Here is a 15698-nt window from a genome sequence, read left to right as displayed (position 1 = left end):
ATGATCATTAGAGCAGTTTGTATCGAACACGTTAAAAAATAACGCTGAAACTAACCGTAGCTTCCTCGTAGCGTTGGGCGATGAGCGTGGAGCAGAAATATTCCTATTATGGGATGTTGAAATATGCTATCCATTGTGTCTAGCTTGAGTCCCGGGGATTATTAGCGAGTGATCGGACCGAATTGGAATGAGCACCAGCTTCCGTTTCCGGTTTCCGGTTTGAGTTGATCCGCCGATCGGCCACCAGATGGCGCTCTTGAACCGTTGGAGAGTTGAGAGGGGATCAACAGTAGATCTCAAGTCTCCGGGGGAGAAATATGATTGCGATCACAGATTTTAGAAATATTGATCTCAAAGACGTGGTACGGCGTCTTTGGCAGAATGAGCATGGCAGGGAATGACGTGGTAAGGCGTTTTTGGCGACCAAAGTGTTAACGTTAACATTGGGAGTGGACTGTGGCATTCAAGGGGGTAAAAAGGAAAACACGGCGTGGCCAAAACAGTGTTAAGGCCAAAACATGCAAATTTTTTTTTTTTTAATATCGGCCCATATCGGCCCTATCTTGATATCGGACCGATACCGATGTGTAAAAAAACGGCCATATCGGCCGATATTATATCGGCGGCCGATATATCGTGCATCACTAATATTACCTACTGTAACCATGACTCTAAGTGAGTATATTACCTACTGTAACCATGACTCTAAGTGAGTATATTACCTCACCATGACTAAGTGAGTATATTACCTACTGTAACCATGACTAAGTGAGTATATTACCTCACCATGACTCTAAGTGAGTATATTACCTCACCATGACACCGACAGTTACTAATCTACCATCTTAAGACTGAAAATACTATTAATCTATCATTCGATCCTTAAATCAGGATGAAGAGTGGGTTGATATCACAATGTTTTCTATTAATCCTTTTCCTGATCTTCAAGCACCAATCTATATATATATAAATACATATTTCTGTTTTAACTCAATATTTCAGCAAGTCTGGTGAAGAGGACCTTCACATCATTCCAGGCAGAAGTTCTGGTAAGATTTTCCTTAAGTTTGTATGAAAAATGTATTTACAATGATTTGAACAAAATGTCATATTGCGATTATTTTAGCCGATATTAATATATATATGTAACTATTGTGATGCATAATGATTGTGATACATAACGACTGTGATACAGTGCAGTACAGTAGGCATTTATCTAGACCAGTGGTTCTCAACCTGTTCTGTGTTGAGGACCCCATATGGTGAGATTGATGGACCCCTGGTTGAGCACCACTGATCTAGTCTGATCTAGACAGAACTTCCCACCACAGTCAGGACAGCTGAAACCCGCCCAATTTCCCACCGTCGACTAAAAACACATTTCTTCAGTCAATATCTGGAGAGAGAAAAAAATACCAACCTTCATACTGTCTTTTACTATTCTGCACTCTGCTACTTAGGAGCTTATATCTACTTTGTCTATACTACTACCTACTATGCTAATATTGTCTATATTACTATGCACTCGAGACTGTAACTGAACAATTTTACTTGACCCTTAGCTGCCAGAGTTGTACTCTTCCTGCTGACTTATTAGGTAAAAGCATTCAGCGAAATTACTCAATGTAAATGTAATGGATTTCCTATTCAGCTATTGATATTAGCAAACACTGAAACAGGAAATAAACATGGGTCCATTACAATGTTCATATTGTCAAGTTGAAACCGGTGCTCTATAAATGCGATGGTGCTGACTCTATAAATGCTCTATGAATAAAGGTTTGAATGCTTTCTAGTGTGTCATGACCTCATCCGGTAGTGTGTCCCTCATGACCTCATCCGGTAGTGTGTCCCTCATGACCTCATCCGGTAGTGTGTCCCTCATGACCTCATCCGGTAGTGTGTCCCTCATGACCTCATCCGTTTGGTTTCAGGCAAAGGTGATGAAACGACAATGGAAGATTCCAGGTCTGTTGCCGGTCTTCCAAAAGCCCGGAAATCTGGTAAATTGACCTTCTCATTTATTTATTTCATTTAGCCCCCTCTCGATCTATGCATCGATGAGTCATGAATATGCAAATTGTCGAAATTTTATTTCATGACATTTCGTCGATTCGCATATTCATGACCATCATTACTTACAGTATGTGCCGTCTTCGCAGTGGAAAGTCATAACATGTGCAACATGTCATCAAACTAATTTGCAATGAATGAATGAATCGCATTTGAAATACAAACAACTTCTCTTAAACCACTGTTGGTGATATCTGTCTAAAGCCAGGACTCTACAGCGTTTCACTCGCATTGGAAAAATTATATATATATATATAATCGTCCCATTTGATCTTACATTGACAACATATTTAGTGTAAGAGTTATAGTATCTCTAAATAGTAAAAACTGTTGTTTAAAAAAGGCAGTTTGTGACACCTAGTACCTGACTGCCAAGGTGTTGCAGCCACACTTTAGAATTGATTTATTTTGCATTTATCTTAAATGTTTTGGACTTTATGGTGCTCTTGTTTTGTTCTTGACTTATTGTGATGTTTCTTCTTGACTTGTTTAAAGAAGACGTGTCCGGCCCATGGGGACATTAACGTGTGTTGTCGGGCCTTACAAATACATTTGATTTGATTTGGTTTAGAATGGATTTTCTCAGTTTTTCTCTGCTCTGAGACTTTATGTTTAACTAGATTCAAATAAGCATATCTTAAAATATTTTTATTTGAAAGCTTACATTCTGTACTTTCATAATCTGTAAAGATCTGAAAGATTACAGAGGGAGACTTGTGCCACGAGCTGCTGGGCTCGGTCACACACACACACACATATATATATAATCGTCCCATTTGATCTTACATTGACAAACAATGTGTTAGTAGATTAGTTTTTTATGCATTTTTGCACTAAATGTAAATTCTGCATGATTGCATTATGCAATTACAGATTTGTTGATTAAATCAACTAACCGATGAATGGAAAAAAATGCCATGACTTAAGAATTTCTTAAGTCGAGGACAGCTCTAATTATTAGTCATTAAAATTTTATTCAACGTTTTTTAAGGGTCCATATGTTAATATTGGGGTACTCGACAAGGTGTATATATTATATACTAGGTGTAACTGCAGGCGTGTCACAGTGTAATTCAAGTTACGCTTCAGTATGATGTCATAGTAGTACCGGTTAGAACAGGCTAGAACGTTCTGGAAGTTTGAGGATGCCGCAGTGATGTCATAGCAGTACCTTCCAGAACTTCGCTCCACAGTGTATAAATAGAGAGAAGTTACAAGGGTCGATCCCTCACTCCTCCACAACCATCAGCCGAGACACACCGACACCAGAGCTCCTAAATTTCCTCTCGTATTGCATGCAGTCAACAAGGTACGTTTGGGGCCGTAATGTGCTTGTAGGTTAAGTTCAGTGGGTTAACTTTACTATTTATCAGTAGCGAATCGAAGCTCGGAGAAGGAGGGAATGCAAAGACCGGTGCCACTCCTATACAAGTAGATTGTTGTTATGGTTTGATAAGTGATTTATTGTATTTCATGTATGTTTCACAGTTTTACGGTTCGGAATAAAGATGTTCTCTTCGAACGGAAATAAAGCCAATCAGTAAAGATCAAAAACAGGTTGAGTCATCATTGCAGTAGAGGGTGTTACACTAGGGATGGGAATCGAAAACCGGTTCCCGTTGGGAGCCGGTTCCTAATTGTCCGATTCCTGGAATTGCATGCCTCCGTGACTATCGATGCCAGGTTTTTCCTACAGTTGCGCATAACATTAGCGCCACGCATGTAGCCATGGCAGACTATTTGATTCCTTAAGGGCTCGAAATTGCCTGGGTTTTGGTCATATGCTCCCGCTGTTTGGCTGTTTCTATCTGCAGTGAAAACTACTCTAATGTTTTAGAACCTAGTCATTGATTTAATTCAGGGTAACCTAAGATTAGCCGCGGAGCTAACGCTAGCTAATGCTAGCTAATCAAGCTCACAGAGAGAGATAACAGCTGACAGCAGGTAGTACAGGTACAAATACAATAAAAACAGGGGTGGGGGCTGTTGTGTAAACCTTGTACTCTTTAGTTCACATATAATAAGAGACGGAGAGCGTGTGATCACGTTGACTGTCTGTTTACTAGTAGGTAACGTTAAGTCAGGAAGTACCGTGCAACATACAAACATGTCCGTGTAGCAACACAAGCCAATACCTTACAGGACGGGCGAGCGGGGACCGGGGAGGTGTGTGTGTGTGTGTGTGTGTGTGTGTGTGTGTGTGTGTGTGTGTGTGTGTGTGTGTGTGTGTGTGTGTGTGTGTGTGTGTGTGTGTGTGTGTGTGTGTGTGTGTGTGTGTGTGTGTGTGTGTGTGTGTGTGTGTGTGTGTGTGTGTGTGTGTGTGTGTGTGTGTGTGTGTGTGTGTGTGTGTGTGTGTGTGTGTGTGTGTGTGTGTGTGTGTGTGTGTGTGTGTGTGTGTGTGTGTGTGTGTGTGTGTGTGTGTGTGTGTGTGTGTGTGTGTGTGTGTGTGTGTGTGTGTGTGTGTGTGTGTGTGTGTGTGTGTGTGTGTGTGTGTGTGTGTGTGTGTGTGTGTGTGTGTGTGTGTGTGTGTGTGTGTGTGTGTGTGTGTGTGTGTGTGTGTGTGTGTGTGTGTGTGTGTGTGTGTGTGTGTGTGTGTGTGTGTGTGTGTGTGTGTGTGTGTGTGTGTGTGTGTGTGTGTGTGTGTGTCACGCATCAACGTGTTTTCAACGTGTTCTACGCACAGATCTGTGCGTAACCCGTGCGTACGATCATTTCTAAGCAAAGAGTGGGATTCATCAATTTGAACTTGACTTCGTGCGTACATCTACGCACAGGTCAGACCTGGCGTACCTCGCGCCCAGTGGTAGAATATATTATTACAACAAGGAAATGAGCTTCTGTGCATAATAACACTGGATGTTCTGTATGAACCGTAGTTCATTGTAAGATAGCAACAGTAGTGTAATTATGGTCAAAACCCTAGAAATAGCATTTGGAATAATAGATCTTTCTCTCAGAATGAATGCAGCATGGTTTATATAGCGTTATCGGAATATACGGGGTGTAGGCTACTGACTGACTGACTGCGCTCCGCGTAGCTTGATTGATTGATTGATTGAAAAGTTTATTAACAAATTGCAGAATGAGTACAGTACAGCTCAGTACATACAATTGTTAATTGGGGATGCAGACCAACTTTCGTCCTGTTTACATCAGGGTCCCCCATTTTCAATTCATCATAAATCATAAAGCTCAACTCGTTATTATTTTGCGCACAGACCGCCGAAACACGGGAACGTTTTGATTATATTTAAAAGGCTTTACGTTAAACGAAACAAGTGGAATTTCGAAGCTGTAAGCAGAATAAGTCATATGAATATAGTGTTCTTCCCCCTTTTTACTGTACAAGAAAGAATAGAAAACGCATTGCAATGACACCATGCAGATAGTGGACAGACTATATGATGGGATTCAAGTTCGCGTTTTTGTTGCTCATAGTCATAGGCATGCTGTCAGAGTATGATATCTTAATCAAACATTCTAGAACATTTGTCGTCACAGATCATGTCCTAATGGAACATAGGCTATGGCATGGATCGTGATATTGTGTGGACTGTTATTATTACTGTACGGCGGTACCACCCATTGTGACAGCAGCCTTGAGTCCCGCACACAAACATGATGGAATTCAAGTTCATGTATTGAAAGGCAGGATACATCATACATGCAGTGAGATTCATTGTTCTTGTATATGCTCTCGTATTATATTGTTTATATAGGCTACCCAATACTGACATCAAAATAGATTGTAGTATGCCTCTAGAAATCATATGCAGCAGGTAGAAAATTGACGGGAGATCCATCGCGATTTGGAATAGAATTGAGGAGAACTTTAATCCGTGGGTATTAATCAAACAACACGGGAAAAGGCAGTCATATTCCAGCGCGGTCTTTATTAGCCGACAACAAAATAGATGCCTCTAAAAATCATATAGCCAATCGAACACAACTAATAAAGGCATTCATATAACAGCACGGTTATAATGACACACAACCAACGCCAAACAGTGGTCAACGAACGGTCTTTATTAGTATTTTGAGCTGTCCAGGCAGAATTGCAGCAATGGTCTTAGGGAGCCGTTGATATCTGACATCACCGTTTACAAGTCCGCCTTTTATTTATCCCATAAATCATAATACGCGATAGTGTCTTCTTGGTTCGACAGCAGTGAATTCTCCGTGGAGTTTCTCGGAGTCCCGCTCGGGTCGGTCGGTCCATTATTTCACATCCCATGGGGGGTGTTTCCTCATTTTCATGACCATATATGGATAATCATGCACGAGCATTGACGGTAGAACAAAGTGGTATTCATCAACACGGCAGGGCATAGAGCCTGCTTACGCATGTGTGATGAATGCCGACTTCCCTGTGCGTACGCTAGTTCTACATTCCGTGCTTACGTGTGGAAGTAGGTCAAGTTCTACGTCCACGTTGATGCATGAGGGCCCTGGTCTTTCACACACCTGTTGAATGCAACTACGGTTCAATAGATTAAATTAGTTTAAGATATTGAACTGTAGTTACATTCAACAGGACGTTATTCAATAGATTAAATTAGTTTAAGAATAAAAAAAATTCTAAAAATAAATAGATTTTAAGATAATCTCAAATACATTATTTTATTATTATTATAGTTAAAAAAAAGAAATCTGACATGGGGGCTCAACAATAAAGAAATCTGACATGGGGGCTCAACAATAAATGACAATCAGAAATGTCAAGTTGCATGTTGTTATTCTAACCAGCTTAGTTCTGTTGCATTTCCAATTTATTTATGTAAATTATAAATGTATCAGGAATCGATAAGGGAATCGATAAAGAATCGGATCGATAAGCAGAATCGATAATGGAATCGTATCGATAACATCTTCTTCTTCTTCTTTTGAATTTCCGGCAGTGTAGACGCATCGTGGCGTATTACTGCCCTCCGCACTTCTTTTGATGATCTCTTCTTCTTCTTCTTCTTCTTCTTTCTTGGCGTATTTCTTCCCTCCTCAGTTCTTATACTACACTAGTGGTGTGCCATCTTTAGGCCTCTTCAACTCACACTTTCTCCTTCTTCTCTGCTCCTCTTGCCTGTCCAATACTAATACATACACTAACGCTATATCCTCTGGTACAACTCTGAAGCATGCAGAAATGTCAGCACTGCCTCTGTGATCAGCTGGTGGTTCTCATTATCCATGCCGAAGAATGATTTAAGAGAGAAGGAAGAGACTCCCAGCTCTACCAGACTTTTATAAAAGATTTCCCTCTCTTTCCTATACCTTTCACATTTTAGGAAGACATGCCCGACAGTTTCAATCTCTCCACATTCACACACCCCATCTGGATGTTTGCCCACAATGCACAAGCTACTGTTCAACCCACAGTGTCCCAGCCTCAGTCTACACATCTTCACCCTATCACTCCTTGACCCATATCCCTCCACCTTGATCTTGACCCGAGGCTGCAGAGAGAAATAGTGCCTTCCCTTGGTCCCCCTTTCCCACTCATCCTGCCACTCAGCCTCAACTCCTTTCTTTATCTTACAGTACATTGCCCCCCCCCTCCCCCGCCCCCTCCCAATGTAGTCTCCTCCCCCTCGTATGTATATATTTGTATATATATTATATATTAGTGGTGTAACGGTACGCGGATACGTACTGTACCGCCTCAATGTGGTCTTCCGGTACAGTACGCGCTGTGCACCGAGCGATTGCAACGGTATGGAACCTTTTTTGCAGAACTTAAATCCCCCCGGCCCCACGTAATTTATCAACAACACTGCGGTCTGCTGTGAGCATTATAAAACAAACGTGTGTTTAACCGACCGTGAATTAAAGTGTCAATGCTGTTTGTCATTTTAACAGCAGATACTTTCTTAAATGCCACATCGTCCGACAGAGCGGTGTTGACGGGGAGCTCTGATGGGTTCGCTTGGTGGTGTTATTAGCATTGAACAGCTAACCGAAAGCTAGCGTTAACTAACGTTAAAGGTTTAGCCATAACGTTACCTTGGCTAAAGTTGGGGCTATTCATAATCCAGCAATAATGGCTGCAGACCTGCAAGCAAAGTACAGCAAGTTGGCAAAGGAGTATTCCAACGTAAATCACATTTCACCAGTAACGTTACAGTCTTTCCATCTCCCGGTAGCTCATGCTAGCTAACCTAGCTCACGTTAGCGTTGTCACTGAACCACCTCGCGTACACAATAATGACATGTTGCGGACAGCCATATCGTGACAATGTTTAGCTTTTAGTGCCAAATCATAAGAGTCTGAGGCGGAGTCTCAAAAGAGAATGTTGAATATTTATTGTGCAAAAATCACAACAGATCCTCTGCACTTCAACGGAGCCTTCTGGAAGCAAGTGCAGCAACGAATAATGTCCGTGTGGATCATTGGAGTAGGGTATATCTGCAGTGCTGCAGCCCCATACTACTCATTGATTAATGATACTAATACAAATATATACAATCACCTGTTGTTGAATAAATAGCATACTAAAGATTAATTTTTTAGCGTTTATCGCTTTTTACTACTGGGCAGTCCAGAGAGAGAGAGGGAGAGAGAGGGAGGGAGGGAGGGAGAGGGGGAGAGAGAGGGAGGGAGGGAGGGAGAGAGGGAGGGAGGGAGGGAGGGAGGGAGGGAGGGAGGGAGGGAGGGAGGAGGGGAGGGAGGGAGGGAGGAGGAGGGAGGGAGAGGGAGAGAGGGAGGGGAGGGAGAGGGAGAGGAGAGGGAGAGGGAGAGGGGAGGGAGGGAGGGAGGGAGGAGGGAGAGGGAGAGAGAGAGAGAGAGAGAGAGAGAGAGAGAGAGAGAGAGAGAGAGAGAGAGAGAGAGAAGAGAGAGAGAGAGAGAGAGAGAGAGAGAGAGAGAGAGAGAGAGAGAGAGAGAGAGAGAGAGAGAGAGAGAGAGAGAGAGAGAGAGAGAGAGAGAGAGAGAGAGAGAGAGAGAGAGGGCGAGAGAGAGAGCTTGCCATGGCGCACATTATTAATTATGTTAGACATGTTAATTCCATTATTTCCACCATGTGCAACATTTCCTAGAACAGCAATGTCCATTCTATCAACTCCAAATCTGTGCTATTAGCTAAATTCTCCCGGTGCATGCAGAAGTAGAATTGCTGTCTTGTTTTGGATGAATGAGTAGAAATGAAAAACGGAAATCTTGTTTTATTAAAGTAGTTTTGACATGTGATATAGATAAAGATATTGTTTCATTGTGTATTGATTAACTTTACATTTGCGCTTCATTACTTTACAAAAGTTATACTGGCACACGGGTCTTAATGGATTATAGGTAAATGCAACGTTAAAGCAGAGCCAATGTAAGACTGACTTTACATTAAACGAATGACAATAATATAGTATAAAGTAGGGTATTATTTGGACTAAAGAATGGTGTTGTCTCACCCTACTCACATGTTGAGGGAGAGCACCATACATTATACACTGAGAAACCACGGCCGAGAGTGAGCTCTCCGGGAACAAGCCAGGTGATTATGTGCTGACTCAGCTGCTGCACTGATGGCTGTGACTGCAGGTAGGTCCAAAGCTCGGCCTGATCTCATTCAGGAAATAATATTAGTTTTATATAGGATTGAGAAGGCAGGCTGTTCAGTGGAGCCTTGCTGGGTTCCGGGGCATGCTGGGATTGAGGGAAATGAGACAGCTGATTCCCTTGCCAAACACAGCCTGGAAAGGGAAGAAGAGATAGGCATTTCAATGGGAAGAGTTGAACTCAGAGAGAAGATTAAGAAAGGAGTAGAGGCTGAGTGGCAGGCTGAGTGGGAAAGGGGGACCAAGGGGATGCACTATTTCTCTCTGCAGCCAGTCAAAATCAACGTGGCTGGATATGGGTCTAGGAGCGATAGGGTCAAGATGTGTAGATTGAGGATGGGACATTGTGGGTTGAACAGTACCTTAAGAATTGTGGAAAAACATCCAGATGGGCGGTGTGAATGTGGAGAGCCTGAAAAGGTCAAGCATGCTTTCCTAGAATGTGACAGGTATAGGAAAGAAGGGGACATCTTTTATAAAAGGTTATCAGAATTGGGAGTTTCTTCTTTCTCTAAAATCTTTCTTTGGCCTGAATAATGAGAATCACCAGCTGATCACAGAGGCAGTGATGACATTTCTGCATGAGTCAGAGTTGTATCAGAGGATATAATGTTATTTTAGTTATTATTATAATTGTGGGCGTAGTATAGAACTGAGGAGGGCAGTAATACGCCACTGCCGGAAAACATAAAGAAGAAGAAGAACCCCACTTTGCCAACCGTCTTCCGGTCTGACTTCCTGTGCTAATGTTCTAATCTCAGGCATTAAAGCGTTCCGTCTTGAGACGGATTTCCGTCAATTTGATTATATTTATATAATATTTTGATTTATATTTATAAAAAATAATTTATTTAAATTTTTTTTTAATATGAAGTTTGCCAATAGGGATGTATCAGTAGTATTGGCAGAGGTAGTAGTCGTAATAGTAATCCAGTCTATTTTTTTATTTTCTAAAAAATAAACTAGTTCAACACAGGTAACCACTTTTGCTTAATTTCTTTGATGGCTCAAATGTATGCTCTAGTGTCTAGTCGATTTTGTGGTTTGAGCACAAAGTTCTAGCCTCTTAATTTTGCTCTCAAAGTGCACCAGATTGATGCATTTAACTTTAAAACATAAAAAAAAAAAAAAAAAATCCTGGGGGGGGGGGGGGGGGGGGGCATGCCCACCGGACCCCCCTAGAGGGGCCGATGATTCACATTTTTTTTACGGCTGTGGGCAGGGCGTTCCACATTTTTGTGGCATAATTGCGAAACGTGTTTAGTCCCTTGTTTGTATGATAACAAGCCTTTTAGTTCATGGTTCAAAGTAATGGGAAAAGGGTGCTAGCTCGCCATCAATCAGAAGCTAGCCACAAGACTTGCATTCACGCTCTCCAGCACACAGCCTCCCTGCCTGGCACAACAACCACAACAGTAGGGTCTATAGTCACAGTCAGGACAGTAGGCTCCCTTAACACATTCCCCGCCAATCCCGTTGTACAGCGTTATTGCCGGCCATGCGTTGCCTGCCAGACCACGCTGTACAGCGTTATTGATATCAATATTTAATTTTTTCGCCATGGCATTCATAATCCATATATACACCTCCGGCGCTGAAGCTGGACCCTACGGCTCAATACAACGACGGCTCAATACCGCCGCCTGGTGGATGGTCGGGCGAGTTACACTGGTAAACAGGATATGGCTGCTGTGCGTCGATTAAATTCATCCGGCCATCAGATATTGTCGCAAGGCTCCCGACAGACACTATGTACATAATGCACCGCTTTATAAATTTAATAATCTATATAATTTCGGCGTTTATTGCGACATACAAACCGGAAATGGACCTAGGCGATCGACGTCCTATACCACCGCCAGTCTCATTGACGCACGGTAAGAGGACGCTGACGCTATTTTCATCCCAATTGTTTATTCATTTCACTGCAAACCGATCGGATCTATATATCACCCATACTACATAAAGCATTTACTGACGATCACGGAATTATAAACGCCCCCCCCCCGTTCATCCGCACATGATGAGGCATAACGTATAGGATCATATACAGTTGCATTTTTTAATATAGCGTGTATCGGGAATAAACAGCAATCGATAATCTATATATGCGTTTAGGCCTATAACTAGCGTTCTAGGAATTACTGCAGAAAACGATAAAAACATACTTATATTCTAGAAGGTATTTTCATATGAATGTTTGAATGAAAAAGTAACGTTCCTACATCATGAACGATAGATAATCGATGTTGAATGGGCCATAGTAATGTCAATTTAGCAATACAATTTAAAAAGTTATAGCCCTGCAAAGAAGGTGAACATCTCCATAGGCTTAGAGTGGTGGCAGGCTGGCTATATTGATGGATAGAACCAGTGGCAGGGAATGTGTTAAAACGCTAATGCTATTTAAAAAAAAAAAAAAAAAAAAAAAAAAACAGTGGAGGTTAAAATAAGAATATGACTTGGCCTGAAAAAAAGTTTCAGTCAGGAGATTCTTTTTTGCTTTAATCCCTGTAATCTACACTGCTGCCACCTGTCGTCACGGAGGCGAATTGCAACCATTTTGTATAAATAAATAAAAATACGGGAAAATATTTTAACGGGAGGATGGCGGGAGAGAAGGTTGAAATAAGGGAGAATCCCGGGAAAAACGGGAGGGTTGACAGGTAATATGATTGTGTCTGTGTCACCGTGCCCAGCGGAAAGAGTCAGTCAGATTGCGAGAACATTTTTGAAATATATATATTTGTCCTATTATCACAGTTTGAATGTGTAAGATTAGTGTAACAGCTAAGAGTTATAGTATCTCTAAATAGTAAAAAAATTAAATAAAAAACTTTGTTTAAAAAAGGCAGTTTGTGACACCTAGTACCTGACTGCCAAGGTGTTAAAAAATACAGCCAAACTTTAAAATGGATTTTCTCAGTTTTTCTCTGCTCTGAGAGACTTGACTAGATTCAAATAAGCACATCTTCATTTGAAAGCTTACATTCTGTACTTTCATAATCTGTAAAGATCCGAAAAATTACAGAGGGAGACTTGTGCTGTCAATAGATTAAAAAAAATTAACTAATTAATCTCTCAATTTTCTGTAATTAATCTAGATAAAAAATCGCATGTTTCTACTTAAGACCGAAGCTTGTAAGAGATATTTATTTGAGTAAAATCATTAGGGCTGTCTTAAATACTTCGAAGCTTCGTTCGATGGCACAAGCTTCGAACATTAAAAAAAAATCGAAGTTTAAAAAAAAAAATCAATTTTTTTTTATTATTTTTTTACTTCGGTGTGTGTGTGTGAATGGGGCCATTGGGTGGGGCCGGGGGAAAAATACACTGGAGGAAAGTAACCCAGCTCAGCACTGCCCAAATTATATCATCACTATTGCCTGTTTGAAGGATATCATCCTCAAACACGTATACACCACCTACACGCCTATTCTCAGTCCTTGCCCCACAATGGTGGAATGAACTACCCACCCCAGTTAGGACAGCCGAATCCCGTCCAATCTTTCGCCGTCGACTAAAGACGCACTTCAACCATTATCTGAAATAAAATTTAAAAAATTAAATAAATCGAACCCTAACTAACCTTACTGTCATGCACTTAATAAACTAACCTACACTGTAACACGCAACACTTTGATGAATATTGTTACTCAGCTGATAGAGTTGTATCCTTCCTGATGACCTGTCGTACAGAACTTGTAAGTCGCTTTGGATAAAAGCGTCAGCTAAATGACTAAATGTAAATGTGAATGTAAATGCCTTGTAGAATTCCACACATAAGAAAGAAAGATACTGGGATGAATAAACAAAATAGGAAATAAAATGTAGAAATTCATGCAATACATAAATAAATATGAATCTCCATATATGAAATAGAACATTTAGATAAGGTGCTACTGAGATGTTTTGGTGAGTTCTTTGTTTTTTTGTGGAAGTAGCCCTTCTTAAAAATGCATGAACATTCACTGATAATTGGTCTGTAGTGGAGTCTACAAGGTCTACATTGCCGGACCTTGTAGACTGACATAATTCTGTGCATAATTTAGTCTACACAGGCCATATTTCAAATAATCAAAATCTTACTTCATTCATCTTAAACATTCTTGATTTGGGGGATTGGTAGTTCCCATGAAATCTGAAGTTGTTCAAACGACAACAGCGATCCACCTTGAATTAAATCACACAGCCGTGTTGGCTGCGTCACAGTCACGAAAGGGGCTACTTAATTCATTAATCCAATCCACTTTATTTATAGAGCACATTTAAAAACAACAAAGTTTACCAAAGTGCTGTACAAGTCCCACAACATAAGATTAAAAAAAATAATAAAAAATAAAATAAAAATGTATTAATTTTTTTTTAATTCGAAGTTTCGAATTAAAATCGAAGCTCGGCCCCGAAGCTTCAATTGCCAAAAAAAATGACGAAGGTCAGCCCTAAAAATCATGGAATTAATGTAAAATCAACACAAAGAAAGTATATTTAGATTCAAAGACTATTTTAATAGCTTTCTTTGAATACAGTTTCTCTCCTGTGAAATACAAATGTTCAACAAAAATGGTTCACTCCATAGATTAATCTAGATCATTTTTTTAACACTTTAAATCATTTAAATTAATCTCCAGAGTTAACGCATTCATTTTGACAGCCCTAATATTTGTTTTTTTTCTTTTTTTCTTTTTGCTCTCCTCAGCACCATCATCCACTCCCTTCCAGATTAAAAAGTGTCTCCACTGCTCGTACTTCTTCCACGGAGAGGAGGAGAAGCTGCAGCAGCACATGCAGGCGTGTCACCAGGAGGAGACGCTGCAGACGTGTCGCCAGGAGGAGACGCTGCAGACGTGTCGCCAGGAGGAGAAGCAACAGACGTGTCGCCAGGAGGAGACGCTGCAGACGTGTCGCCAGGAGGAGACGCTGCAGACGTGTCGCCAGGAGGAGACGCTGCAGACGTGTCGCCAGGAGGAGACGCTGCAGACCAGTCACCTGGCCGACCGGGAAGAACCGCAACATTCTGGCCTTGCCTCCAAAATGGAGGAGACCATCATAACCATACAGGACTCGGAGACCGAGTAAGTACACCTTGTTTGGCACATTGGTGTGTCCATTCTGTTAATTGAATCCCTCAGACAAAGAAGCACATGCGTAGGGGTGGACGGTATACGGTATAAACGGTATGAATTTGCTCTACGGTATGGATTTTGACTATACCTTGTAACCGGTAGAGCAGCTCGAAAATAGCAATGACGTCATGTAACCACAGCGCGACTATTTCACTCTCATTTGCCCCTAAAAATAGATAGAATTAGTCATAGATAATAGATATGTGCAAACTGGAAAAAGTTATTTAGGAGGCTTCGCGCAGTGGGCGTGTCAACACGCAATTGTCATTTCATAATAAACACATATCACTGCGGCGCACAGCAAGTTTCAATTTTCAGTTCCTGGCATTTTTAACCAGTGGAGAAAGGTAAGAGATTTCCCTATTGTTTTTCTTATATGAATTATTCTACGTTAATAAAACATACCTGGTGATCAACTACAGTTTGCTGTGAACATTATGATATGTGTAGTGTTCTGATTGTGTTCTGGCTGGGCAGCGCGAGCTGGATGCTGGATTTTGCGAGAAGCATGCAGCTGCAGAGCCGCAGAGCGGGGCCGCTGTGCCTGCACAGTGCAATACTCCAATTCAGCCATTGGCAATTCAGCCGTTGGGTGGGGGGCGCTGTTGAGTGGGCCTGTGACCGGACCTGAAAGTTCTGCGGCTCTGCAGTTGCATACTATTGGGATTCGTTGGGAGCAGCACGGAGTCTCGACTCGGGACTTATTTTATTTGGAATATAATGACTATACGCAAAAGTAGCCTAGTTTTAAGTTAAAATATTATAAATCTACATGCTTTGAGGATGTCATTCTTTATATAGCCTGCCTATCAGGCAAAAAAAATAAAAAATTCTAACGGAAACACTGATACTGTAACTGAGGGGTACAATTCCCTGACTGTATTGATAAGTATGGTATCATTAAACCATGTAATGGGAATTATTAAAGGACAAACGATGAGCCGTTTACATTAATCA

The 15698-nt window shown here is 41.2% G+C and overlaps 1 protein-coding gene across 1 annotated transcript in view; it reads left to right on the top strand.

Moving 5' to 3' along the window:
- The window catches only part of LOC311233840 (uncharacterized protein), a 93507-nt gene that overhangs the window by 30215 nt on the left and 47594 nt on the right, over nt 1-15698 (top strand). The window contains exons 11-13 of the mRNA XM_084320880.1: nt 1003-1049; nt 1935-2003; nt 14315-14690. Of these exons, the coding sequence (XP_084177006.1) occupies nt 1003-1049; nt 1935-2003; nt 14315-14690 (492 nt within the window). The remainder of the gene's footprint in view (nt 1-1002; nt 1050-1934; nt 2004-14314; nt 14691-15698) is intronic.

The sequence above is a fragment of the Notolepis coatsorum genome (genome assembly GCF_963971535.1).
Source record: "Notolepis coatsorum genome assembly, chromosome: 8".
NCBI lineage: Eukaryota > Metazoa > Chordata > Actinopteri > Aulopiformes > Paralepididae > Notolepis > Notolepis coatsorum.
The sequence above is the reverse complement of the archived record's forward strand: the minus strand, read 5'-3'. Positions and strand labels throughout refer to the sequence as shown.